We start from the raw sequence: 27,523 nt of genomic DNA on the forward strand, positions 1-27,523 counted from the left end.
AATGGGAGCTGCAGGAGTGATGTCTTATACTACCCCGAATTGAGGGCTATTCACGAACTCAGGCTAGTGAGCCATACTGAGGGATAGATATATTGACTCTGGCCATTGGGCCACACTGCCTGGTGAGTAGGGCCACTTATACACTCGGAGTTACTCAGAGACCGGCGAAGTTTCGCAAATTATAGAGACGGCCAATTCCCTTGTGGCCAAAGAGGTGGCATGCGCATCCACTTCCTTAGCTCTTATTCTTCATAAAAGAATTTGATAGCATTTTAGCCATGTCTTCTCTAATAGCAGGAAACTGCAGAAACTGTACAGAGATGCAACAAAGCTGTAGCTCAAAAATAACTATTCACCTGGTTTTGTACTTCAGCCAATAAGAACCTTTTATTGTGAGTTTCAGTTTATCTGTCTTGTAAATGCTGTTTTAATTCATCTCCTATTGTGACAGCTCATACAATTTCCCATTTTAAGACTCTTTTATCAAAGAAAATAATTTGATAATTACATAATTGTTATATATCTTTTTTCTCTTTAGATCATTCAGACCTGATTTTGTTCTTGTTCGACAACATTCATTCGGTATGGCTGAGAACGAAGACTTCCGTAATTTAATCATTGGAATGAATTATGCTGGTATTCCCAGTGTCAACTCCCTAGAGTCAATCTATAATTTTTGTGACAAACCCTGGGTGGTAAGTTACAGATTCATTATAAAGCTTTTAATATAGATCCCTGGTGCAAAAATTAAGTTTCTATTTGTAGTAATTTAATTTCAAAGCCATCACGACTCAAGATAAGCATGTAACTACCTGCAATGAACGGGGTAGAAGGGAAACAAGCTGTATTTCTTGTGTTTCACATGAATGAGCCGATGTAGAAGGAGTTAAGGCTGAGAAAATATTCGAAATAGTGAAATAAAGGTGAGGAAACTGGCTAAGAGCCCACATGCTGCTAATATCCTGCCTCAATTGAGGAGGATGTGTTTATTCACAGTTTCTTTTGGGGAAAGTGAGTTAAGAATTCTTTTTCGTGCTTGTGGTTTTTAATATAGTCTAAATTAACCTCTTCATCAGTATTTTCTTTCTACTCATGAATGATTTTTAGTCAGTGCTCTAGCAAGGAAATACGAAGCTATTAGCTTCCTTGTTTTGGGATCTCTTTTCATAATCTTGCTAGTACTAGCCTAGTGTCACATTTTACCCTCAGGTACACCTAGGGTAATTACCGTGGTCACTTGTATTTTGGTAGTTCTTGTATACATAAGAATGGCCGTACTGGATCAGACCAAAGGTCCATATAGCCCAGTATCCTGGCTTCTGACAGTGCCCAATGCAAGATGCCCCACAGGGAATGAACAGAACAGGTAATCATCAACCATTCCTGTCACCCATTCCTAGCTTCTGCCAAACAGAAGCTAGAGACACCCTTCCTGCCCATCCTGTATAATAGTCATCAGTGGACCTCCATGAACATATCTATTTCTATTTTGAATCCTCTTATAGTCTTGGAATGTACATCATCTTCTGGCTAGGAGTTCCTCATGTCGATTATGTGTGGTGTGAAAAAATACTTTCTTTTGTTTGTTTTTAAATCTGCAGCCTTTATTTTCATTTGTTGACCCCTAATTTTTGTGTTGTGAGAAGGGGCATATAACACTACCTTATTTACTTTCTCCACATGAGTCATGATTTCATAAACTTATATCATATCCCCCCTTGGATGTCTCTTTTCTAAGCTGAAAATTCCCAATCTTATTAATTTCTCCTCATATAGCAGCCGTTCCATACCCTTAATCATTTTTATTGCCCTTCTCTGAACCTTTTCCAGTTCCAATATGTCCTTTTTTTTAGATGGGCAACCATATCTGTGTACAGTATACAAAATACGGGTGTCCCATGGATTTATATAGTCATTATATTTTCTGTCTTTTTATATATCCCTTTTTTAATGATTCCCAAAATGCTGTTCACTTTTTTGACCACCTTTGCACATTGACAGGTTTCAGAGGGGTAGCCATGTTAGTCTGATTCAACAAAAACGAGGAGGAGTCCGGTGGCACTTTAAAGACTAACAAATTTATTATGGTATAAGCTTTTGTGAGATACAACTCACTTCTTCAGATGTTTGAAGAGAAAAGAAAAGAAAAAAGAAAGGTTGTGTATCCTTGATGAGGTGTAGAAGAGGTTTTAGCTGTGGGCTTTTCTGTTACCTAGTGGTGTTCTGTTGCTTTTTATGTTGGGTGTGTCCTATAGTAGGTGATTTCAGGATACTTATGCATTTCTGCGTTTCATGTTATGTATCCAGAAGTCAATTCCTTCAAAAACATTGCAACAAGAAATGGCTGAGCTGGAATTCAAATGCAAATTTGACAGTCAAAAGAAGTTTAAATAGAAACATGGAATGCATCTCTCATTCCAATAAGTAATTTCCCCTTCAGATACTCACCTTTTCATCACTGTTGGAGGTGAGTCACATCCACTGTGATTTTAAATAGCATTGTTACCCTCCCATCTCTGAATTCCTTCTTTTTTTTTCTTTTCTTTTTTCTCTTCAAGCATCCATAGAAGTTGATTGTATTTCATGAATGCTTATACCCTGATAAAGGTGCTAGTCTTAAAGTGCCACTAGACTCCTTGTTGAGTGGATATTTTTAGAGGATGATCTACAATGACTCCAAAATCTCTTTCTTGAGTGGTAACAGCTAATTTATATCCAGTCATTTTTTTATGTATAGTTGGGATTATGTTTTCCGATGTGAATTACTTTGTATTTATCAACATTGAATTTCATCTGCCACTGTATTGCCTAGTTACCCAGTTCTGTGAGATCTTTCTGTAGCTCTTTGCAGTCCACTTAGGACTTAACTACCTTAAGTGGTTGTATACCATCTGCACATTTTGCCGCCTCACTGCTTACCCCTTTTTTCCAGATTGTTTACAAATATGTTGAATAAGACTGATTCCAATATAGATGCCTGGGGGGACACAACCTCTTTCCATTCTGGAAATGTTTATTCCTACCTGTTGTTTCCTATTTTTAGGGTTGCCAGGTGTCTAGTTTTGAACCGGATAGTCCGTTATTTGAGCTTTCTGTCCAGGAAACAAATTGAGAAAATACTGGACATATAAATGCCCGGTATTTTCTAATTAAGTAAGTTTTATTATTATCATGAGTATCAGTACATAGTTGCATACTGCTTGGCTGGTAGACACAGTCACACTGCATGAGCATGTCTACCAGCCAGGCAGTACGCAACTATACAGTAGAGAAGAAGGGGACAGGGCTGGGGCGGGATGGAATCCCCTGGGCCGGACTCACAGCTAGTTGTTCTTCAAACTACTTTTTGGCTTTTCTTATTACATTTTTAACTTAATTTGGCAGTGTTTATGCTCCTTTTTATTTTCCTCACTAGGATTTGATTTCCACTTTTAAGAAGATGCCTTTTTATCTCACTGCTTCTTTTACATGGTTGTTAAACCACAGTGGCACTTTTTTAGTTCTTTTACTGTGTTTTTTAATTTGGGGTATACATTTAAGGTGAGCCTCTATTATGATGCCTTTGAAAAGTGCAGCATTCAGGGATTTTACTTTAGTCACTGTACCTTTTAATTTAAATTCCAGTTTCACTGTACCTTTAACGTGAAACTGGAAGCATTTCTGAGAATGCCACCATTGAGGTCCTGGATTTCAGTCACTTTCCTAGCAGCCTAAATTTGGCCTCCAGGATGGCCTACCCTTCCCTATGTCATTGGTACCTATATGTACCACGACCACTGGCTCCTCCCCAGCACTACACATAAGTCTATCTAGATGCCTTGAGAGATTCTCAACCTTCGCACCAGGCAAGCAAGTCACCATACAGTTCTCCCAGTCATTGCAAACCCAGCTATCTATGTTTCTAATGATCGAATCTCCCATTACTAACATCTGCCTTTTCCTAGCAACTGGAGTTCTCTCCCTTGGAGAGGTAACCTGAGTGCAAGAGGATACCCCAGCATCATCTGGAAGGAGAGTCTGTTGGTGTCTGATGCTTCCCTCACTATTTCCTTCCATCTTTCTCTTCCCAGTGCAGAGTGGCTTAGTTTCTGTAGACTAGCTCTGCACCAATCTACTATATCATCTACCCATTCTCTGTGGGGTCTGCCTCTCCTATTTGGACCATCCATTATGCCAAATACCAGGGTCTTAACTTTTCACATGTCGTTCATTCTGCAGATATGCCTGAATAGCTAACTTCCATTGTATAACCGTAAGAGAATAGCGACCTTTAAATCCATTAGGGTACGTCTACACTACAGCGCTAGTTCGAACTAACTTAGTTCGAATTAGTTAATTCGAACTAAGCTAATTCGAACTAACGCGTCTAGAACTAAAAACTAGTTCGAATTAGCGTTTTGCTAATTCGAACTAGCAAGTCCACATTGAGTGGACTCTGAACAGGGCTTAAGGATGGCCGGAAGCATGGAGATGCTGTCTCAGGCTAGCCGAGGGCTGCGCTTAAAGGGTCCCGACCCCCACCCCGGACACACAGTTCTCAGGGGTGCCCCGCTTGCAAAGAAGTTCTGGCTTGGAGTGCCCGGAGTACCCACACTGGGCACATCACACCACTCGGCCATCAGCCCGGCTGCACTTGCCGCAGGCTGCCATCTGGGGAGGGGGGGCAATTGCGGGGCTGCAGGAGAGCTTCCACCCCCAGAAGCCTGCAGAGCCAGCCCAGTCCTCCCCATCGGGGGCTCGTACCCCATTCCTCCCTCACCTCCTTCCACTTACCCTTCCCTAGCCCCCCTTCTTATTGATGTACAAAATAAAGATAACGTTTCTTCCAACATTGACTCTGTCTTTATTGAACAAAACTGGGGGAGACTGGGAAAAGGAGGTGGGGAGAGGGGAAGAGAAAGGCTGGGAGAGGGGAGGGCAACTAACATGATCAGGGGTTGGGAACAGGTCCCAGATGAAGAGAGGCTACAGAGAGGAGACGGAGGGGGGACAGGATAGAGGTCTCTAAAAGCAGGGGTTGGGTGGATAGGGTGCATTCAGAAAAGTTCTTCATGAGTTCCCATAAAGAAGGACTAGAGGACGCCAAAGGAAAGGAATGGGTAGCAGGCTTCAAACTAGTAAGAGAAAGTTGTTCTTGACAAAGCAAATAGTTAACCTGTGGAACTCCTTGCTGCAGGAGGCTGTGAAGGCTACAACTAGAACAGAGTTTAAAGGGAAGTGAGATCAAGTCATGGAGGTTGCGTCCATGGAGTAGTCTTAGCCAGGGGGTAGGAGTGGTGTCCCTGCCCAAAGTTTGTGGAAGGCTGGAGAGGGATGGCACGAGACAAATGGCTTGGTCACTGTCTTCGGTCCATCCCCTCCAGGGTTCCTAGGGTTGGCCGCTGTCGGCAGACAGGCTACTGGGCTAGATGGACCTTTGGTCTGACCCAGGACGGCCATTGTAAGCTCAGGGCTCAGGGTCGGGGGTCTCAGTGGACCCCCTTGATTTTCATGCACACCTGCTCCTGGGTGGCCAGGCTGGCAGCTCTCCTGCCCTAGACGGCCACTTTCCTGTGCCTAGTGCGGAGATCGTGGACGAGGTCCACGATGTCCGCACTAGCCCAGGCAGGTGCCTGCCTCTTGCAGTCCAGGGCAAGCTCCCGGGAGCCACCAGCCTGGTCCCGGGAAGAGGGGGTGGGCTGGGGGACATCGGGTGGGTGGCTCGAGCCGTGCCAGGTGCAGGGTCTGCTGGCTGGGTGCTGGCAGGCTTGCACCTGGCACGGGCACCGTAGCCAGCCCGTGTCCCTTTAAGGGGTCCGGGGCCGGGAAGGGGGCATAGAGTTTCCCTGGTGTTGGCCAGAGTGGCCACCAGGGAAAGCTGGGGAGGGCTAGCCTCCCACTAGTTCGAATTAAGGGGCTACACACCCCTTAATTTGAACTAGCTAGTTCGAACTAGGCTTAATCCTCGTAAAATGAGGGTTACCTAGTTCGAACTAAGCGCTCCGCTAGTTCGATTCAAATTCGAACTAGCGGAGCGCTAGTGTAGCGCCTATTAAAGTTAGTTCGAACTAACGTCCGTTAGTTCGAACTAACTTTGTAGTGTAGACATACCCTGAGTGAGTATCCAGGAAAGTTAAAATGTCCGATAGGTTTTTGTGTGATACCATTTCAAATATCTGATTTATGTCCATTAATCCTTTGTCATAGAGACTGTCCAGTTTGGCCAATATACATGGCAGAGGGTTATTGCTGGCACTTGATGGCATAGATCACATTAGTGGATGTGCAGTTGTATAAGCCTCTGATGTGGTGGCTTATGAGGTTAGGTCCTGTGATGATGTCACTTGTGTAGATGTGTGGAGAGAGTTGGCAACAGAGTTTATTGCAGAGGTGGGTTGCTGGATGAGTATGTTTGAGGTGTGATGTGTGGTTGCTGGAAAGATTTTATTTCAGGTTAGGGTATTGTCTGTACCCAAGGGCTATGAGAGTGAGGGATTGTTTTCCAGGATAGGTTGTAGATTGTTAATGATGCACTGGAGGGATTTAAGTTGGGGGCTGTAGATGATGACTGGTGGTGTTCTGTTGTTTTGTTTGTTGGGCCTATCTTGAAGAAGCTGATGCCTGGTTACTTGTCTGGCTCTGTCAATCTGTTTTTTCACTTCCCCAGGGAGGTATTTAAGTTTTAAGAATGCCTGATAAAGCTCCTGTATGTATTTGGTTTTGTCTGTGGGATTGGAGGAAATCTAGTTGTATCTTAGGGACTGGCTGAAAACAAATGATTGGGTAGTGTGTCCTGTATGAAAGCTAGAGGCATGTAGATAAGTAGAATGGTCACTAGGTTTCTGGTATAAGGTGGTGGAAATGTGGCCATTATTTAGTTGTACTGAAGTGTAAAGGAAGTGGATCTCTTGTGTGGTCTGGTTCAGGCTAAGGTTGATGGTGGGATTGAAGTTGTTGAAATCCCTGTGGAATTCTTCAAGGGACCCCTTTCCATGGGTCCATATGATGACTATGTTATCAATGTAGTGTAAGTAAAGTAAAAGTGCTAGGGGCTTAAAGCTGAGGAAACATTGTTCGAAGTTAGCTATAAATATGTTGGCATATTGTGGGGCCATGCAGGTGCCCATAGCTGTGCCACTGACTTGGAGATAGAAATTTGAAATATATTGCAAAAGATTTATTTGAGAATGAAGCATAAAAACAATTATGGGTAGTGCAATTATTTTCCTTTTCAATGGCCCAATAACTAATAAAACTTCAAGATCACTGTGGGCTGTAAATAGTAAGTGAGTCATAAGCTTTTCCTCTGAAATATGAGCAAGAAACATACATCTTACAACATATTTTTCCACTGAGGGCAAGTTTTACTTTAGCCCTCTTAACTGTTCTCAATAATTTTGTTTTTAGAGTTTTCTAAGACAAGCCCTCCAAAGAAAAATGACCAGTCATTACTGTACACAGCATGCAGCTAATTTTACAACTTTCTGTGTTGTGATGAACTTACATCTTTGTAGTAAGGCTATTGGGTATTACTGTTCATGTTATTTTACTGTGTCTGTTATTTTCTGCTCTGTGTGGCGTTTCTTAATGCTTTGATTCATCTTATTCAGTAAAGCTGGGAAATGAGGCAAAAGCTGTACTATTTATATGCAATAATGGTGTAATCAAATGTTAATGAATAATAAATAGCTCATTGTAACAGCCTTCTTCTGCTGTTAGAGCTATGAGAGATTTGAAATATTTTGGTGTTTACTGAACTTGGCAAGTCAGAAGAAAGCTTTTGTAAGCACAGTGTGCTAGACTTTCAGCTGACTGTGTTCTTCCACCCAACAAAAGGGAAAGATTTCTGTTTCTCACAACTGATCTTGTCACATGAAAGGAATATTAACTGGGAGCTTTTGCTCATGTAAGTCTGATCATGTCCATTACAGTTGGGAATTATTTGAACCTTTATTCTAATAAACTCTAAATACTACATTAAAATAAATATAAAGTTGCACATTTGAAATTAAATGATCTTACTGTTTGTTTAATAGCGTGTGTATTACAAGACAAATAATAAAGCTACAGAAACTGACATATTTAATCTGAGACAATTCAGACACTTGATATCCAGACTTTCCAAACGTTTTCAGAACATTTTTCTTCTAAATTCTTCTTCCCATTTTGGCTTACATACTAGATTTAAAAAGAAAATTTAAATTACATTTTGATAACTTGGGTTGTATTTTAAATTATTTTTAATCTTAATTTATAGTAAACACCATTGTATATCGGAATGTGTGTGTTCAAGAATGATGATTGCCTGTGCAAACTGAGTGCATTTTTGAAAGTGCTGTTGCATGGGTACAGTTACATAAGGATGGCCATACAATTTACTGTATATAACTTCTCTCTGTATTGCCCTATTTAGAAAAGTCCTTCAGGACAATTAACTTACTAATATGGGTGATGCAGCACTCTTATGTAAACTATTCATAAAAAATATATAAACATTCAAAAGTTCAGTGTAAAATTATAAGCCAGATGTTCAGGTGTACCCATGAATCATAGTCCTCATTCCCAAATTATGGGAAATAGACTCAGACTATCCAAGCAAAGCCTGAAGTAATTAATTTAGTCAAAAGTCATTAGTCATTAGTCATTTAGAATGGTATCTGGAAACATCCCAGTGATTGATAACAGGGTACAGACAGCATATTTTAAATCTGGCATAGGTTGATAGTGCCTGCAGGCTGGTTGGTTCATGGGAAATCACTTGTTAGAGTGCGGTTTCTAATGAACCACATTCATCCTCCATTTCTTTGAAGTTGTCAGAACTTTATGGCAATAATCTTAGTAGATGGCACTGATATTATTCTTTGATTTCAAGTCTTTACTTATAAGTGATGCCAGCGCAGATTGGAACAGATCTCACCTTACCTTCCAGAAACTCTACCAAGATTTCTCGAGTCCATTTGTAGAAGGAATTTGCCCGCTAATTGTGTCCAGGAATGGCTGGGATTAAAGAAACATATCAAGCACTTTACAGTCTATGGCCTGGTCTATAGGGGTACATCTTGACAACAGCGCTATTCTGCATCTTTGAAACAATCCCGTTATTTTGAAATATACTGGGCTTGCTATTCCAAAGTCTCTGTAAAACTTGTTCCACAAGGATTAAGGGACACTTCAGAATAGAGGTTTATTTTGAAATTTGGTGCTGTGTAGACAGCACCAAATTACAAAATAAGCTATTTAAAAATTAACTCCAAATAAACTACGGAATTTGCATAGCTCAAATTGCGTAGCTTATTTTGAGCTAAGGGTGCAGTGTAGATGCACCCTACTAGACCACACAGGTCAGTTTAAGGTACGCCATCCAGTTACGCAAAATATGTAGCTAGATTTGGCTTACCTTAAACCGAGTGGTCGTGATGGGAGCACACACGCCCATTGGCTTCCCTTACTCCTCACAGAATGAGGAGTACAGAACACTGGTGGTGGCTGCCCTCAATGTTCAATTTTGGGGTCTAGACCCACAAAATCAAACACTAGACGATTGACCTCCAGAGTGTCAATCTTCTCCATAGTATAGACATGTTCTGTGAATGCAGGAGAGTGTCCTACAGTTATAGAAAAGACTAGGTCAGAAGAACAACTGTTTTTGCTATGGAAAGTTTTTTTTGCTGCTTTGGATTATTTAGAAGCTGTAGGTTGACTATTGATGCCTATTCCTCTAGCCTTTCTCCATATACATCATAAATGGGGGCCCCCCAGTAGGCTTGCTGTAAATTAAAATTGCCTGATTAAGCCACAATCCCTGAGAAGGTTGGTAAGACAAGTGTTGTCTGGCTGACAGATGGAAGTTTGTAACATTGATAAGAATCTGATCCTTCAGCTTTCAATATTTCAACCTGATGATAAGATTATAAAATCAAAGTTGGACAAAAATAAAGGTCACTTGGGCTTCATTTGCTTCTTTGCAGGAAGTTATTGTTACTTATTGTCTTATATGTCAGGAAAGTTCCTAAAACATTTGTTAGGGCAAAACCTATTTTCAATCTTGTAGTTAATCTGAAATCCTAGCATTTCCAAGGACATGCCAATTGTTTCTTTTACTTTTGCCATAATTGTATGCCCCCACTAAAAGAGATGTTTACTAATCAGATTAATTGTGCAAACCTCATGTATTTCTGTCCTTATCGTTTCCATTAGGTGGCCATGCACCCTGTTAACAAGTTTGTTGATGTTTTATTCCTTCATTGTTTTTATTGCTAAGCTTGCTGAATTCAAAGTCTCCACGTGTTGCATTTTGCCCTACATCTCTTCTGCAGAACATTTTTTCTTCTCTGCTTTCATGTCTCTTCCCACTAAGCACTGTCTAATCTCACATCTTTCTGTCTTTTCATAGGCTATTTTAAGTGCTTTTCATTTCCTGTGTGTTATGTTGTATTTTCTCTCTCCCTGTCTCCCCTTTCTGGCAATATCACTATTAGAAGTTTGCTCTCTCTTGCCTTTTTCTATTGAAAGGTCTGTACTTTGATGCTCTGAGTAGCAGGCTGGCATGAAATTTGGAGGCACTCTGCAGGGAGAGAATTGAGTTGTGTTCATTCCAGCTTCCTACTGACCTCCATTGTTGAAGCTATGCTAAATAGACAGAGCACAGCCATACAGCTAAGTTTCAATGTTGTGTCAAAGTATCTTTTGGCAGATATCAAACATAAAATATGATTGAAAATTTGTGTTGATTGAAAATTTAAGTTTTTCATTGTTATTTCAAGCCTGTGACTAAAACCATAAAACACAAACCTTTTACCAGAAATCTGTCACTATTTATGGAGAATTCTGTGCTCAGTTCTCATTAGCAAAAACAGGAATTGTGCATCAACTCCAAACAGTGACCCAAAATCTGGCTCTGAGTTGCACTGATGTACATATGCCAGAAAATCTTCATTAGAGAAGAGCAAGGGTAGAAAATGTCCATTCTAATTCTGACTTCCTTTCAAACCTGAGGAATAAGAGCCTCTTCTGAGGCTCTTCACAGAAAGTACGGAGCTCTGTATATCCATTGCCCCTTCCATGCTGGCAGGAATAATCTGATTGCTGAGGGATCGTGGAGCCAGAATGGGAAAGCACGTTGATCCTTCTAAAGCAGGCATTTTGGATGGCCATTTTATTATACTTTGAGGAGCAGCTACAGCAACACCAGTAATTAGAGGCTCCACCTTACTGCTCCCCTCACAGTAAAACATCTCTTCATTCTAAGAATGTCAGCACAGTGGCACAGCTGCCTAGGTTTATGAAGCTGCATCTGATGTTGTGCCCATTACTTAAGAATGAATTAATTCATGTAATAGTTAATGCATTTGCAAAGAAGCATACATTTGTTGTTTAAAAAAAAGCTATGTGAATATAGTTCTGCAGTACTTTTCACATCCGCATGGAGTGCAATCCTCTGTTTATCTACAGAGCAGCAGCAGAGCAAGTTTCTGACCTATGCTATCCTGTCAGAAGCTCAACCCTAATCTGAGGGGAACTTTCTCTAAGGGATAAAATATATATTTCAGGTTCTAGATTTTGGCCTCTCTGTACAGCCTACCAATTAGGGAAAAGCATTCTGGTTGGCTTGTATTGTGGCAGCTGAAAATAAGACCTCCCGAACTCATCGTGTATATAGGAGGCTACAAAACATCAGTTAGATGGGAACGGTTTTGAATCTCTGTTGAGCTGAGCTTAAAAAGATACTGGTGACTTTGTATGAAATGATCTGCACAAGTTGGACCTCCCTGGTCCAGTTCCCTTGGGACCTGACCAGTCCCAGTCAAGAGAGTTTTCTGGACCAGGAAAGGTGGGGAGAGGAGAGATGTCCCTGGGCTGCGGTGGCCCTGCACACTCCAGTGGTAGCTCTGTGGGCACTTGTGAACCCCACCAGCTGGGGCCTCTGCAGCTCCCTCTCCTCAGTGGCCCCAAAATATGCAGTCTCAGTGGTCTCCCTGCCCCGCGGACTCTGGCATCGCTGTAGGCTGCCCAGCCTGGCTGGCTGAGGGCTCTGGTGCCCCTTGGGCTCCACTGACTCCAGTCACTGGCCAGTTCTGCTCCCAGCCACCGGCAACCTCTATGCTAGGACTCTGTAGTCCAGCAACATCTGTGGTTCTCATGGTAAGTCCTGAACCACAGAGTTTCACCTGTAGTAATGCACCTGCATACTGTATTACAGAGTCCTATAGGGTACGTCTAGACTTCACTCTCTGTCGACAGAGAGATGTAGATTAGGCATGTCGAAATTGATAATGAGGCAGGGATTTAAATATCCCGTGCTTCATTAGCATAAACATGGCCACTGCTTTTTTTCAAAATGGTGCTTTTTCGAAAAAAAACGGCAGTCTAGACACGGATCTTTCAAAAAATAAACCCTATTTTGAAAGATCCTGTAAACCTCATTTTTTGATACGTATTTAGATTGGTATAAAATGAACAAATCCTTCATATAGTTGAACTTCCTCAGCCTTAAGTGTGTAAATACAAAGACCAGATCCTAGAAATAGCTTCATACAGGCCAACTTTTGCTTCCTTTGATTAAAAAACGGCTCCACATCAGTGCAGGAGTATGGCTGTAAGAAGCAGTTTGCAGAATCAGGATGAGAATTTCCTGTCAAGCCATTTTTTTATAAAAAAAAATATTTTGTTCTATCTTTGTAATATAAGAAGATTGCAAAAGTATTTTAGACATATTTGATCCTTTTTCTTCTGTATTGGGTACCTGGCTCAGAAAACATCTCTGTTTAGGAAAGCACTTTAAGCACTGGCTTCAGCACCACTAAATCTAAGCTCATACCTCAGTGATTTCCTGAATTAGCATTTACTTAAACGTGTGCTCAAAAACTTTTCTGAATGTGGGTGTTGGTTAATAAAGGTAATGCAAACAGCAGGAATAGGAATTGGGTATTCACACTGTAACAAGTGTGCTCATCTTGGCCAAATAAAAGTCTTCATTGCTAGCTGGGACTGAGCCAGGCTGCCTGCACAGCCAGCAGCAGCCCCTGCAGTCCCTGTTGGGACCTCCCGCACAAAAGGGCTGCTGCAGTAATGGGGTGGAGTGTGAGGGCGACCGCAGAGACGGTGCTGAAGGGAACTGGCTCTTAAGCCGGTTCCCGCCAGCACCAGCTCTTGCTTCCCAGTATCCGACTTCCTCACTTCCCTGAGTTACCGCAGGGCTTTGGTCACCATCCCCCAACAAACCTAGTTTAAAGCCCTCCTCACTAGGTTTGCAAGCCTGCCCACAAAGATGCTCTTTCCTCTCTTGGTTAGGTGGATCCCATCTCTTCCTAACAATACTTGTGTCCGGAACAGAGTCCCATGGTCAAAGAAACCAAAGCCCTCTCTGCAACACCACCTGCGCAACCATGCATTTAGTTCTTCAATTTGACGATTCCTTCCCAGACCTTTTTCTTCAACCGGAACGATGGATGAGAACACCACTTGAGTTTCAAATTCCTTGATCCTTCTTCCCAGCGCAATATAATCTGCTGTGACCCGCTCAAGCTCATTCTTGGTAGTATCATTAGTTGCTACTTGGAGAAGCAGGAAGGGGTAGCGATCCGAAGGTTTAATTACTTTTGAAAGACTCTCGGTCACATCCTGAATGTGAGCTCCCGGTAAGCAGCACACTTCTCGAGATTGCAGGTCTGGAAGGCAGATAGATGACTCAGTCCCTCTTAGAAGGAAATCCCCAACCACCACCACCCATCTTCTTTTTTGGGGGGCGGTGGTCATGGAACCCCTATCCCTAGGATTACGCATCCCATGCCTTCCAGTAGAGAGTGTTCACTTCTGATTTCTTCCCTGAGAGGTCCCTGCCAAAGCATTCTCCATTGTAGTGCCTGTGAAGAGAGCATGAAAGAAAGCTACCTACCTACCTGCTCTTGTTATCTTCAGTTATTAATTTCTAATGTCTCTGGAAATGCCTGGTTCCAAAGGGAGTGACCCTGGTAAAATGTATCCTAGAGAAATTAAAGTGTTCTGTGTGACTCTTCGTTTGTGTCACACTCATATGAAGGATACCATGTCACAGAGACCCTGAACATCATGTGTGGATTTTACCTTCATATCCCTTGAAAATACCATGGGGCCTGTCCCTAAGTCTGGTCAATATCTTAGATGTCTGTACAGAAATGCAAGAATACGGAAAAAACTAGGAAGAATTGGAGTTAGTAGTACATTATACAGGCAGTCCCCGGGTTACATCAGTCCAACTTACGTGGGATCCCTAGTTACAAACGGGGGAGTGCCTCCCCCACTGTCGCCACCTCCGGCGGCGCGGGGGGCGCTTCCCCCCCAGCAGACCAGGGAGACACGGAGCTAGCGCCCCCCCCAGCAGACCAGGGAGACGCGGAGCGGAGCGGCTTTTCTCGCCATGGAGGATGCGGGTCTGCTGGGGGGAACAAGACACCAGCCAAAAGAGGGCACCCCAGAGCGGAAAAATTAATTTCCTAGGGAACAGCAGGAGCAGCAGGCAGTGAGACCCATTGTGTTACAGTCCCCACCTTGGGAGCAACAGCTCTTTCCCTCTTCAGCACTGGAGCTGCAAGTATCTTGTTAGTGTCACGTGAAATTAACAAGTCCCTTCCAGCCTGGCAGAGGTGAAGCTGAAAAATTACCCAGTGGTGTGGGTGGGCAAGAATGGGGGGGGGGGGGAGCAGGGCAGAAGGGAAGAGGGGATAAGCCCCAACCCCACACCCTGGCTGGAGCGGAGCAGGGTAAGCCCCGAGGGGATGGGTCTGGTTGCAAAGTGGGTGAGTGAACAATGAGGACCCACCTGTGGCTAAACTCCTGTTCCCAACACAGAATTTTTCTTTAAAATTTATCCTGTGGATAAATTCACACACACACTTCACAGGAAGGGATTTCCATTTTCTGCTCAGCAGAATACAACAGCAGCTTTGATTGTATCAATATTTCACTGTGCTCTCCAATGACTATTGATTACACTTAATACCCATTTCACTGAACCATCTGTAGCAAATTCTATTTGGAACAGTAATACGCATTGAATAAACTTTTTTTAGTTATAAAAAACAAAGATTCTGACTATTAAATGAATAACTGGGATCTTTCAGGTACCCCAAAAGGAAGATTTGGATATAGCATGAAACACTGAAACTTATGATCAATTTTTAATTAAAATATCAACCCAAAAAACCTTCATATCAAAATAGTATGTGTTTTTCTTAGAATAAGGAAGTTGTATGAGAATCAGGGTCTTTTCCACCTAACTCCAGCTCCCTGTCCCCCCCCAAAATATGTACCAGTTCCGACTTACATACAAATTCAACTTAAGAACAAACCTACAGTCCCTATCTTGTACGTAACCCAGGGACTGCCTGTACTAGTAAATTATTACTGAATTGGTGTCACACAGACTTAGTGGGGTAAGTTTCATGATTGTAATGTTGGTACCGAGGGATATAGCTTGTTAAAGAAGGACAGGTAGGCTATCAAGGGGGGAGGGGTATATTATGTATCAGGAATATGCACTTGTTTTGAAATCAGAAGAGGGTGAAAAGCAGACCTGTTGAAAGTTTCTGGGTGAAGATAAATAGGGTAGAAAACAGGAGTGATATCAAACACTGATGGGCCCAGAGCACCTAGATGCTGACGCTGCCCCCAGAGCCTTTTGAATTGCTGCTGGAGCACTGCTCTGCGTGCCTGTCAGGACAGGAGGTGGGCCATGGTCAGGGTGGTGCTAAAGGCTAACTGCCCTGATCCCTGCCCCTTCTTCCCTTGGTTCCACCCTTTCTGGGGACATGGAACCGGACCCCCCCACACACTTTGCCCCAGGGCCGGCAGTAGCTATCAACCCTGCTGCAACAAGATTCTAGGATTATAAACTTCTATTCGTTAGCATTAGCCAGAGCGGAGTAATTCACTTTAATATCATAGTTAAATTAAAAGCAAACGCACACGCTACAGCATTAGCATTGCTTTTAGCTTTTCACCAGTAATTAAGTGCACTTTAACAGAATGCAAATAAGCAGGGTCATTACCCAACCTTTTATTTTTTATGCTAACACAAAGTGAATTCTGTAGCTGTTAGCTGTCTGCTGCAGTACAGTATGTGCAGTTAAATGTATGGTGTCCCATTTGCTTTGTAACAAAAACCCATGAGTCTTTTATATTAAATCAAAGAGCTGTGTGGCTAAGTGCTTCCTATTATCCATATGATGCATTGTTGAAGAAGAGGTGCAGCTGCCCATCCACTGCTCTCTCTCAGAGAAAAATCTATGAGCAAAGATGAAAGAGACTACAAAAAAAGTTATAAAGCTGCACGAGGCTTTTTTTTTTTTTAAGAAAAACCTTGAAAGCCATAAATATACTTAATTGTGACTCTTTCTCAGCTCTGTCGCAGCTGAAAAGGACAAAGACACAGCCTTTAAAATGAAGAGAAAATTCAACTAACTAAAATTAGACCCAATTAGAACTTCTTTCCGCTTTCTGGTTCTTTCCTTTCTGAGAAGTTGAATATTTTCCCAGTAAAATGTGAAGTCCCATGGATTTATTTTTAAGTAGATGATGCTTAAAATAGCCCCGTGTTTTTGGCATCCTTATGTAACACTTGACTTTATATTTTATGTAAAATATCTATGTATGTCTGTCTGTCTATATGTCTGACACTTAGAATCATAGACTCCTAGGGCTGGAAGAGACCTCAGGAGATCAACTAAGTCATCTCAGCCAGGGCTTTGTCAAGCCGAGACTTAAAAACCTCTAGGGATGGAGATTCCACCACCTCCCTAGGTAACCCATCCCAGGGCTTCACCACCCTCCTGGTGAAATAGTTTTTCCTAATATCCGACCTAGACCTCTTCCACTGTAACTTGAGACCATTGCTCCTTGTTCTGTCATCTGTCACTACTGAGAACAGCCTCTCTCCATCCTTTTTGGAATCTCCCTTCAGGAAGTTGAAGGCTATCATCAAATCCCCCCTCACTCTTCTCTTCTGCAGATTAAATAAGCACAAATCCCTCAGACTCTCCTCATACGTCATGTGCTCCAGCCTGCTAATCATTTTGGTTGCCCTATGCTGGACCCTGTCCAATGCAAGTCTTGTCACTGAAGACATTTAACAGTAGTCTAGACAATTATGAATGCACTACAGACAGAGACAGCCATCTTGTTCTTAAACAGGAATCAATGTTAGGCCATGTCTATACTATGAGATAAGATCAAATCTATTAATGTAAATTTCTGGTCACCTGATTTTGCAAACTTGAATGTATATGTCCCCACTTTGTGCAAGAATTCAACGTAATTTGAAGTAGCAGATCCCCATTAGGGAGACTTCAGTCAACTTTGAGAGCAGTGCAGTGTGGGTAGCTATCCCGAAGAGCCTGCGCTGCTTTGCATTCTGAGTTACGGTCAAGGTGCACACTGGGACCAAAAATGTGCAGCAGATGGTTATGGGTTCATGTCAGCGTCCCATCATGTGCTCATGTACTCCTTCGCCCCTTGCTTGAGATCAATGAGAAGTAGTCTTTCTGCCCTTTTTGGCCCTGGTTACCCATTCAGACACCATAGCAGCATGAGCATGGCCCCTCTCATGTGATCCCGTTGTACATTAAAACATTGTGATGTTGATGTATACCTTGGTGCGCCTGATGGTGCAGTAATTCGAGAGCATAAACACAGCATGCCAGGAAGAGGATGGGGAGAAATCTCCTCTCTCAGGATGCCACTGGCATGCTGTATAGGAAAGCACTTGCATTCAGTGAAATGGAAGTGCAGCCAGAAATCGATCCTCAGGACACAGTGGAATGCCAGTTCTGGTGCTATGAGACAAGCCCCGCCTGGTGGGACTGCAGAGTTCTGCGAGTATGGGACAATCAGCGGTAGCTGCAAAACTTCTGTATGAGCAAGACCACTTTCATGGAACTTTGCAAATGACTCTCTCCTGCCCTGAATCACAGGGATACCCATATGAGACCCGCTCTGACAGTGGAGAAGCACAGGGCAATTGACCTGTGGAAGCTTGCAGTGCCAAACAGCTAACCGTCAGTTGGGAATCAATTCAGAGTGGGGAAATCTACAGTGGGGGCTGTTGTTTTACAAGCACCCAAGGCAACCAATACAATTCTGCTATGGAGAGTTGTGACTCTGAGCAACATGGATACCGTAGTGAAAGGCTTTGCTGCAGTGGGGTTCCCTAACTGTGGTAAGGCAATAGCCATAACACACATCCCCATCTTGGCCCTGACCACCTTGCCAAGGAGTACATAAACCGCAAGGAATACTTCTCGATGGTGCTGTGGGCACTGGTGGATCACAAGGGCTGTTTCAGTGACATCAGAGTGGGATGGTCAGGAAGGATGCATGACGCGCACAACTTTAGAAACTCCTGTCTCTTCAGCAAGACGCATGCTAGAACTTTTTTCCCAGACCGGAAAATCGGAATTGGAGAGTTGGAAATGCCAATAGTGACCCTTGGCGACCCAGCCTACCCCTTGCTCCCATGGCTCATGAAGCCATACGCAGGTAGCCTGAACCACAGGAGCAATTCTGCTACAGGCTGAGCAAGTACAGAGTGGTGGTTCAATGTGGTTTTGGCATTTAAGGGGAAGGTTTAGAAGTTTACTGACTAGGTTAGACCTCAGCAAAAGCAACGTTCCCTCTGTGATGCTTCATTTGCATATTTTCTTCCGATTCTTTTTGCGGAAGAAGTTTTGCCGCTATTTGACCCTGTGTAGACAGGGCCAAATGTTGGGGGAAAAAAACCCTCTTTTGCAAGACCCCTTATTTCTTGTAAATCGAGGTTTACAGGGTCTTGCAAAAGAGGGTTTTTTTCCAACATTTGCCAAATATCGGCAAAACCTCTTCCGCAAAAAGAATTGGAAAAAGATATGCAAATGTGAGTGCGATTTGCATATCTTTTTCCAACCCCCCCCCCCCCCCCCCAGCAGTGTAGCTGTAGCCTCTGGTTATTTCTCTCCAATCTGGAAACTGACAGTTTATTCCTACCTTTTGTTCTCTGTCTTTTAATCAGTTGTCAATCCTTGAAAGGACCTTCCCTCTTATCCCATGAAAACTAACTTTATTTTGGCGAGGGACTTTGTCAAAGGCTGTGGAAATCTAAGTACATCATATCTACTAGATTTCTCTTGTCCATATGTTTGTTGACCCCTCTGTGCTGGAACTGGATGAGGGGTTCAGTATGGAAAGTGCCCTGGGAAGAGAGAACTCTCTCAGCCCTCTTTCACCGCAGCAGCATGGGGTCAGGTGAGAAGCATCTCTCCATGGCTGCTGCAGTTCCAGCGGGCACAGCCAAAGGTGCATGTCCTCTACCCAGAGCAAGTCCAGATTCGTCTGCCACTGTGCTCTCCAGCCATAGTGAGGAATGCAGCAAAATGAGCACCTTCCCCTCACTGTCTGACGGACGGGAACAGCCAGTAATGTTCCCGTATGAATTTGGGAGTGGGACGCTTCAGCCCTGACACTCCATAAAGAGCACCTGGGGCATGGGAAACTTGGGGCTCGGGCAGTCCCGGATGGGGGAGGGGAAGGTTGCATGCCAAGCCAGCCCCTTTCGCCTGTCTTGTGATTCTGTCTCTTTTCTATGTGGTTTTATGAGAAGCAATCCCATTCCAGCAACGTTCCATATTCCTGGCTCAACAAAACCCTGACCTTACTTTAAGTTATGAGAAGAGGAAGCTGTTTACCGAATTTAGTGTCCTAGCTCTTACCATTTAGGAGAAGTTTGTGAACAAGCAGACAGATACACAAACTCTCTTAAATATACAGTAGCTATTATGTGCTTTTCAACTAGTTGGGGAAGATAGGTGAGGTAATATCTTTTAATGAACCAATTTCTATTGGTGAGGGAGACTAGCTTTCAAGATTGAACAGTTGTTCTTGCCTGTATAAGCTCGAAGGCTTGTCTCTCACACTAATAGAAGATGATCCAATAAAATACATTACCTCAAACACTTTGTCTTTCTTATATTCTGGTACTTACAGCTATAGCAATTAGTGATGTTAGATATCGTGTAATTGACTAGTTATGTAACCACATGAAATGTTAGTGAAATGATGAAATATGAAATATTCAATAGTCCCTGTGGGCAGGGCCAGCAGCCAGTGAACACTGCTGATCCAGAGGTAGCAGTACAGGGTGGCAGCAGCCCCTATCTGCAGGGGACAGACAGAGACTGCTTTGCAGCAGCCTCCCCTGGCTACCCCCCATCTCCGTGCTGCTGCCTCTGATGGGCGGGGGGGGGGAGCAGGTGGCACAGCGGAGCTATAGGAGGCAGCAACAGTGAGCAGGCAGGTCTCTGGGAGCTGATGTATGTTGGAAGCTGGTTTAAAAGCCAGGTCCCCACACATATAGGCTCCTGCCTGCCACCATCACCCTCCATACTGCAGATCCGGTGCTTGTGGGGAGCCTGCTTAAATCCAGTCCTCACAGGCACCGGTTCCCACTTCCCTCCCTTGCTGCCTCTAAAACAGAGGCAGCAAGGGACAGGGGAGTGCATGTAGTCAATAGGATTATAGGTTAATTATTTAGTTGACTATACACTAATGTCCCTAATAGCAATACTGTATACATCCATCTTAACTGGTTAATGCACTATAAAGGCAATTTTTTGCCTTGTGATATTCATATCACATCAAATGCTGTGAATGAAACACATCCACCCAGACTTAATTAGACTCATTAATGCTAGTCCTAAAATTAACAGAAACTTCTTTTGCTCTTATATATATACACACCTTGGATTCGGTAATTTTTACTCTAACTGATCTGATGAAGTGGGTTTTACCCACCAAAGCTCCTAACATAACAAATCTGTTAGTCTCTAAGGTACAACAAGTCTCTTCATTGTTTTTACGTCTAGCTGGTTATTCATCTCTTGCTGAAAGTTACTCAATATACAGGCATTTTTCATGGGTCTTACAAAATTTAAAATGTGTTTATGAAAAACAAGAGCTAAGTAAACACCATTGAATTGTTGTCAATCCACCACAAAGGTTTTATCAGCCTTATTTCCCTTCTGCAGTTTTCCCTGCTTTAAAAGAATAGGTATTTGATCAGACTACATTGTGGTACAGAGTGTTATTGGTCTTCACGTTTTTTTACTAGCAAAGTGAATTATTCATACTGATGTGTTAATTTGTGTATGTCTGAGGCTGGCATAGTGACAATTAAGTACATCACAGCCATGTAAACACAAAAAAGCTTTGGAGACTTGAAACAACAGGGGGTCTTCTGATTGCCAAAACTTGGTTTGCTTAGCCAGGGCTGGGCAAAATACAGCTCCCAGGCTGTATCTAGCCCATCAAGCCACTGGATCCGGCCTGTGGATGCAGCAGGGAGCCCCAAGCAGGCTCCAGGCTTGCCTTGCCCCACCCGCACACCACTCAGAAAAGCGGCTGCTGTGCCGTTTCTCTTTCACTACCATGAGCCTGGAAAGGAGGCAGGGAGGCTTCATGAGCTGCCCACACTCTCAGCACAATCCCATTGGCTGATTTCTGGCCAATGGGAGCTGCCTATTTGAAAAACAGTCAGCACATGAAGCATCACGCCCCCCTCCCCTCCAGTTCATAGTTATTTACATGTGCACGTGGCCCCTACCACCTGTGCAGGGGTGGGGCTGGCAGAAAGGCAGCTTCAAACATTCTGGGCTGCTGGCTAGAAGTCACCCAGGTGAGACTTCCAGCCAGAGCCTGTCTCTGGCACCCTACCCTAGTCCCTCCCTCCCCCAACCGTATACCCTCCACTCTTGCCTCCCTAGCCCACATAACCCAAACCCTCTGTCCCTCTTCTGCACCCATATCCCCCCAGAACCTGCACCCCAATCCTCTGCTCCAGGTCACAACCCAAACCCCTGCACCCCAGTCCTCTCCCCCAAGTCACCACCTCCTCCTGCTTTAGGCCACAGCCCAAATGCCTCCACCCACCTCCTACACAATAATCCCCTTCCCTAGGTCACAATTCCCTCTTGCCCAAGGTCACAACCCAAACCTCTGCACCCTAGTCCCCTAACCTAGGTCATAACTACCTCCTTCACCCAAACTCCCTCCCAGACCCCATACGCCATTCTGCACCCTAATACCTAATCCCAAGATGCTTCTGCACCCAACCTCCATCCCAGACCTGCATCTCCTCCATTAATATCATGGAAGAGTGCAGCCCTTGACCAATTTGCAAACTCTTGTAATAGCCCTCCATCAAAAATTATTGCCCATCACAGTGTTTAGCTGTAATGTCAAGTGATTTTGTTTTTAAAACTGTAATAATACAGCCCATAGATATTTCCCAGTACTATATATTTAATATGGAATTTCTCTGTCCTAAATTATTAAATTACTGAATACCATTATTTGCACTGTTAATTACTGCAGTCCACACCAGAGCTGACTGCATTTCTGTGGTGGGTAAGTGGATTGTTGCATACAGTTCAAATAGCACACACTTTGTTAAATAATTGGGATCTGTCTTGTTAAAGATATTGAAAGGATGTTCTTTTGTTTAAGACCCAGACCTCCTGGGGAATCTTGAGAAATCAGCATCTCTCGCTGTTTCCCTTTCTTGAAAAAGCACCTATTGAACAAAGGTGTTGAGTCACTTACTTGGTTGATAATTGTGAACTACTTCAACATCTTGAGATGGAAGGGGCTATAGAAATTTAACATTTCTTATATAATTACCTTATCATCAAATACACTTAAGATATGTCAAGTATAAGGTATTAGTGTACTGTACATTACCTGTATATATGCTATCGAATGATTAGCGGTTATATATGCACTTCATTAGTATATAAAAAGAACCACCATCTGGCTGAATTTAAAGCAACATAACATATATGTGTTTGATCTTCAGTTTTTGAAGTGTATCAATTAAGATGCAGAATGACAGTTTGGAGGTCATTTTAGTAGAATTTTGTTTTGGTCCTTCAGCATTTTTATTCTGTTTTCTTTTACAGTTTGCCCAGCTGGTGTCCATATACAAAACTCTGGGTGTGGAGAAGTTCCCTCTAATTGAACAAACATTCTACCCAAATCACAAGGAAATGGTAGGTGCAAACAATAACATTAAAAGCCAATTACTGTATGAGTAGAAGTGGAGCTATAATCAGCCATGATTCATTCATTCTCTGTGTCTATTTTTTTAACTGAGCTTTTGGAAATTTCCAGTGGCATAATACTGGATGACCTCTTGAAAGTATCTTTGGAGGAACTGAAAGATTACTGTCTTCAGCTTTGAAATACACAAAGTGGTTCTAAAAAAACAAAAGAATATAAATGCTAAAGAGCAGGAAAAGCTTCTAGTTCTCTGTGATGCATTCCAGAATACTTATAATCTTTACTGGTTATGAGTAAAGCGGTGTGAAATGTTTGCACTGAACCGCTACCCCATCTAAAATCAGGTTGTTTCAGGAACTCTTACTTTCATGAACTTCAGCTGATGCTGTTCACAATTCCCAGATTTTCATCTCATCCGACAAATGCTCATATCTCACCCAGGGCCCCGAATACTATATACCTTTAATGCTATTCTCCAGTGGTTCCACAACTCTGGAGTCTGTGACAGCTTCCTCAAGCATCTTCTTTGGAATTGTCAAGTAAGAACTACTGCTTCTGTTGATCCATAAATTTCTGGGCATAGAAGGTTCCTAGATAGCCATACACACCACATGGCACCTGCTGCACATAATAATCATGTTCCTAATGCCAGCTTCATCATCATCAACAACAACCGTGGGCTCAATGCCCATTGGTGTCCAATGCCTCCCTCACTATTTCCTTCCATCTTTCCCTGTCCAGTGCAAGGTTGCTTAGTTTCTATAGACTAGCTCTGCACCAATCTACTATATCATCTACCCATTCTCTGTGGGGTCTGCCTCTCCTATTCGAACCATCCATTATGCCGAATACTAGGGTCTTAACTTTTTGCTCGTTGTTCATTCTGCAGATATGCCCAAATAGCTGTAACATCCGCTGTATAACCTTCTACAGTAGATTCTCTTCCTATATAATTCCTCATTGTTGACCTTCTGCATCTATCCAATTCTCAGGATCTTTCTATAACAACTTCTCTCGAACGCTAATATCCTTCTCTTCAAATCTTTTGTTATCACCCATGTCTCACATCCGTAAAATATACTGCTAAATACTCACGTTTTCAAGGCGCTCAGCTTTGTTCCTAAGCTAATCTCTTTACTTTTCCAGATTTTATCCATTGCCTTCAAACTCACTCTTGCTTTCATTATTCTAGTTGCTATTTCCTTCTTACAGTCTACATCATGTTGCTCCCCAAATACATGAACTTTTCTACATTCTCTAGTTCAATCCCATCTACACTGATCTTCCTTCCTATATCCTTATTTCCAAATACCATTGTCTTTGTTTTATCAATATTCATAATCAGTCCATACTGCTACCTTTCCTCATTTAGCACCTGCACCATTCTCGCTAACTTCTCTTCATCTTCCTCGATAATAACTATATCATCTGTGAACCTCAAGTTGTTAATTCTCATCCCAGGCACTGATATCCCTTGTACCTCTCCCTTGGTCTTGTCCATTGCTCTCTCAAGGTGCGTGATGAAGAAACTCGGTGATATCAGATCTCCTTGTCTCGTACTCTACTCGTTCCAAACCAACTTTCCAACTCTCCGCACGTTCTCATCACTGCCTCCACATTATCAATGATATCCTTCAACAACTGAATCAGTCTGCTATCCACTCCGTACAACTCCAACACCACCCAAGTCACTTTCTGATCTATACTGTCAAATGCCTTCTGAAAATGAACAAAACAATTGTAGATGTTCTTGTTCTTTCGCCAAGCTTTCTCCGCTATCAATCTTAGTGCCAATATCTGCTATATGGTACTTCTATCTTTCCTGAATCCCGCTTTGTCATCCACTAGATGTTCTTCTATCTGTAATCTCAATCTCTCCGTCAGTATCATTATCAACACTTTGCCTAGATGACTCATTAAGGCAATCTTTCTGTAGTTTCCTATCTGTTAAATGAGCTGTTGAGGCCTCAGTATCCAAGCAACCACATTAAGAGGACAAATGTCATAATACCTTGTTCATAGTTGCTAGATAACTCTGGGGGGTCCCTAGAATAATTCACTAGGAATTTTGGGCTAGACCTGCAGGTAGCTTAGTTGTCAGTCAATTGGCAGCAGGAACACAGTTTTCATTCTCCCAGAGTTTTCACTCTCTTTCTTTTATGGGAGAAAGGAGCAGATGCTTTCTGCCACCATATAAAGACCTACTTTTATGTTGGAATTCCCTCCAAAACCTCTTTCTACTCACGTCCCAAGAACTCAGTTCAACTCCCGCCTTTGTCACTCAAATGGCTGGTTTGGCATACAGTAGTGCTACACTGAGTTGATCAGATTCAAACTCCGGGGCGGGGGAAATGCAGGGTACATCCTAGCTGCAAAGTTATATAGAAACCTTCTCTCTTTATATTCGTTACGCATCTTGCATTTTTTGGATTAGCTTGATTGTTTTGCAGGAACAAATCCTGATGCATCATGCAGTGTCCACTTTCCTTACTTCAGCTTCCTCTTTGACTCATCTCTATGTTCCTAATTTCATTTGTCCCTGTTATCTAGTTCCTAATAAACGGTTCTCTGTCTTAGCCTACTGACCTGGTTACTTGTCTTGTTTAGCTCAAACCTTGTTTTAAACCTGGTGACTTATTTCCTTCTCTTCTATATTCCGCAAAATGAGGCCTCCTTCCATATGTTAATTACTCATGTCAGGCCAGGCCTCAACTATAATATGGAGTATGTAAGGTGGAGTCCTTATGCAGCAGCTGGATGGGGCAGAATTATCCATTTCATGTCCTTTGAAGATCAGGTGAATCACAAAGGATGCATCTACTCCCTGGAGTTCTGCAGCGGGACTCTGGAAAAAACCTTGGTCCTTTCTGAAAGTATTGAAAGGTGTAGAAAGAGGCAGAACTGAAGGGCTGAGAATAAATAAAAGTTACTGTTTTTTCTGGAGTATCCAACCTGATACCAGATCTGCAAGAGATGGTCCTCTGCCTATATTTAGACCTTGTAGAATCTGAATGATTCTCACAAGCTTAGGGTGCGGCTGCATTGCAGAGCTTAACTCAAAATATTTGTTTATTTATTTTATTTATTTAAATATTTTACCCTGCCTTTCTATTTAAAATATTCAAGGCGGCTTGCAAATAAGCTATGCAAATTGAGCTATGTCAATTGCATATCTTTTTTCAAAATAGGGAGCGTCTACAAAGCACTTATTTCAAAATAGAGCACTCTTCCTCCGATTTCCCTTATTCCTCATACAACAAGGGTTACAGGAGTCGGAGTAAGAAGTCCTCCATCTTGACAGTAGTTTTACACTATTTCAAAGTAACTGCCTGCTGTGTAGATGCAGACTAGGTTATTTCGAAATAGCTCTAGTTATTTCGAAATAGTATTGCAGTATAGATGTACCCTTAGTGCCTTATCTTGCATACTTCTTTTAATTTTTCCTTTGTTATCATTTTTAAATGCAGATTTTCCATAACTATATTGTACAGAGGAAGGGCATTGAACCCTGCAGAGCTAGAAAGAGATTTACCCTGGAACGAAGTACCAATGTGACACAAAGCAGTCTCAGCACCAAGTCCCAACCTTACCTTTCAATATCTTTTGTGTAATGTTGCAACATAGTGACTCAAACATGCAGCGCTACAACCTGAGCATCAGCAGTCAATGATTGCTATGTAGCTATGTGATTGCTATGTAGCTCCTGCCTGACTATAGAAATCAATAGCAAAACTCCCACTGACTTCAGTTGGTTACAATTTTATCCACAGTCTCATCTCCCTTTCTGATTACTTCTTGATAACTGGGCAGCATAAGGCTAGTATTCTAGTCTGTCTTCTCAGCATTTGGTGAGGGAGGCAAAATTTCTGTTTCATATCAGCATGGATTTGGTGCCATGAAGCCATAAAAGGCCTCAGTAGCTTTGCGCTCCCATCCTTTTTCCTGTCCCACGTGCAACTTCAAGTGAAAGGAGCTTCAATTATAGCCACATATTTGATGTGAAAGTTCAATAGCTCTCCAGGAAAAAAGTTACTGAACGAGAGCAATGAATCTCAAATAGCAGTCAGGCGCCTCAAGGATCTTTTAAGAATAGGGAGGACATTCCCTGACATGAGTATTGATGCATTTGGTAGCAAGGTCCAAAACTTCGTCATTTCTCCAATTTTTGAAAAGTGAAGCATGAGAAATAAGTAAGTGTCCTTTGTTTTGGGATTAATTCATTCTAGACAGAGAAGTAGAATCGCACCTTCACAAATTATAGTAATCGCTTCTCGCCTTTTGGCTAAGATGTGTAAACATGCTCTCGGAGCGCGATCTGCGGAAAGGTAGGGGTCGGGTCAGTAGGCTGTATTGGCGTCATAACGGTTCCCAAGTCAGTACCCTGACATACGCGGGGCGTTTCGCCTGACTGCCCAACGCTCGGTCCTTGCCCGGAAGCCTCGCATATGCTCCAGATCAATTAATACCTTTTTACATGCTAGATTCT

General features: G+C 42.7%; 1 protein-coding gene across 1 annotated transcript in view; it reads left to right on the plus strand.

Moving 5' to 3' along the window:
- SYN2 (synapsin II) overlaps positions 1-27,523 on the plus strand; it is a 259,209-nt gene that overhangs the window by 108,240 nt on the left and 123,446 nt on the right. The window contains exons 4-5 of the mRNA XM_075939636.1: positions 539-695; positions 22,938-23,027. Coding sequence (XP_075795751.1) covers positions 539-695; positions 22,938-23,027 — 247 coding nt within the window. The remainder of the gene's footprint in view (positions 1-538; positions 696-22,937; positions 23,028-27,523) is intronic.

The sequence above is a fragment of the Pelodiscus sinensis genome, chromosome 11, assembly GCF_049634645.1.
Source record: "Pelodiscus sinensis isolate JC-2024 chromosome 11, ASM4963464v1, whole genome shotgun sequence".
NCBI classification, from domain to species: domain Eukaryota; kingdom Metazoa; phylum Chordata; order Testudines; family Trionychidae; genus Pelodiscus; species Pelodiscus sinensis.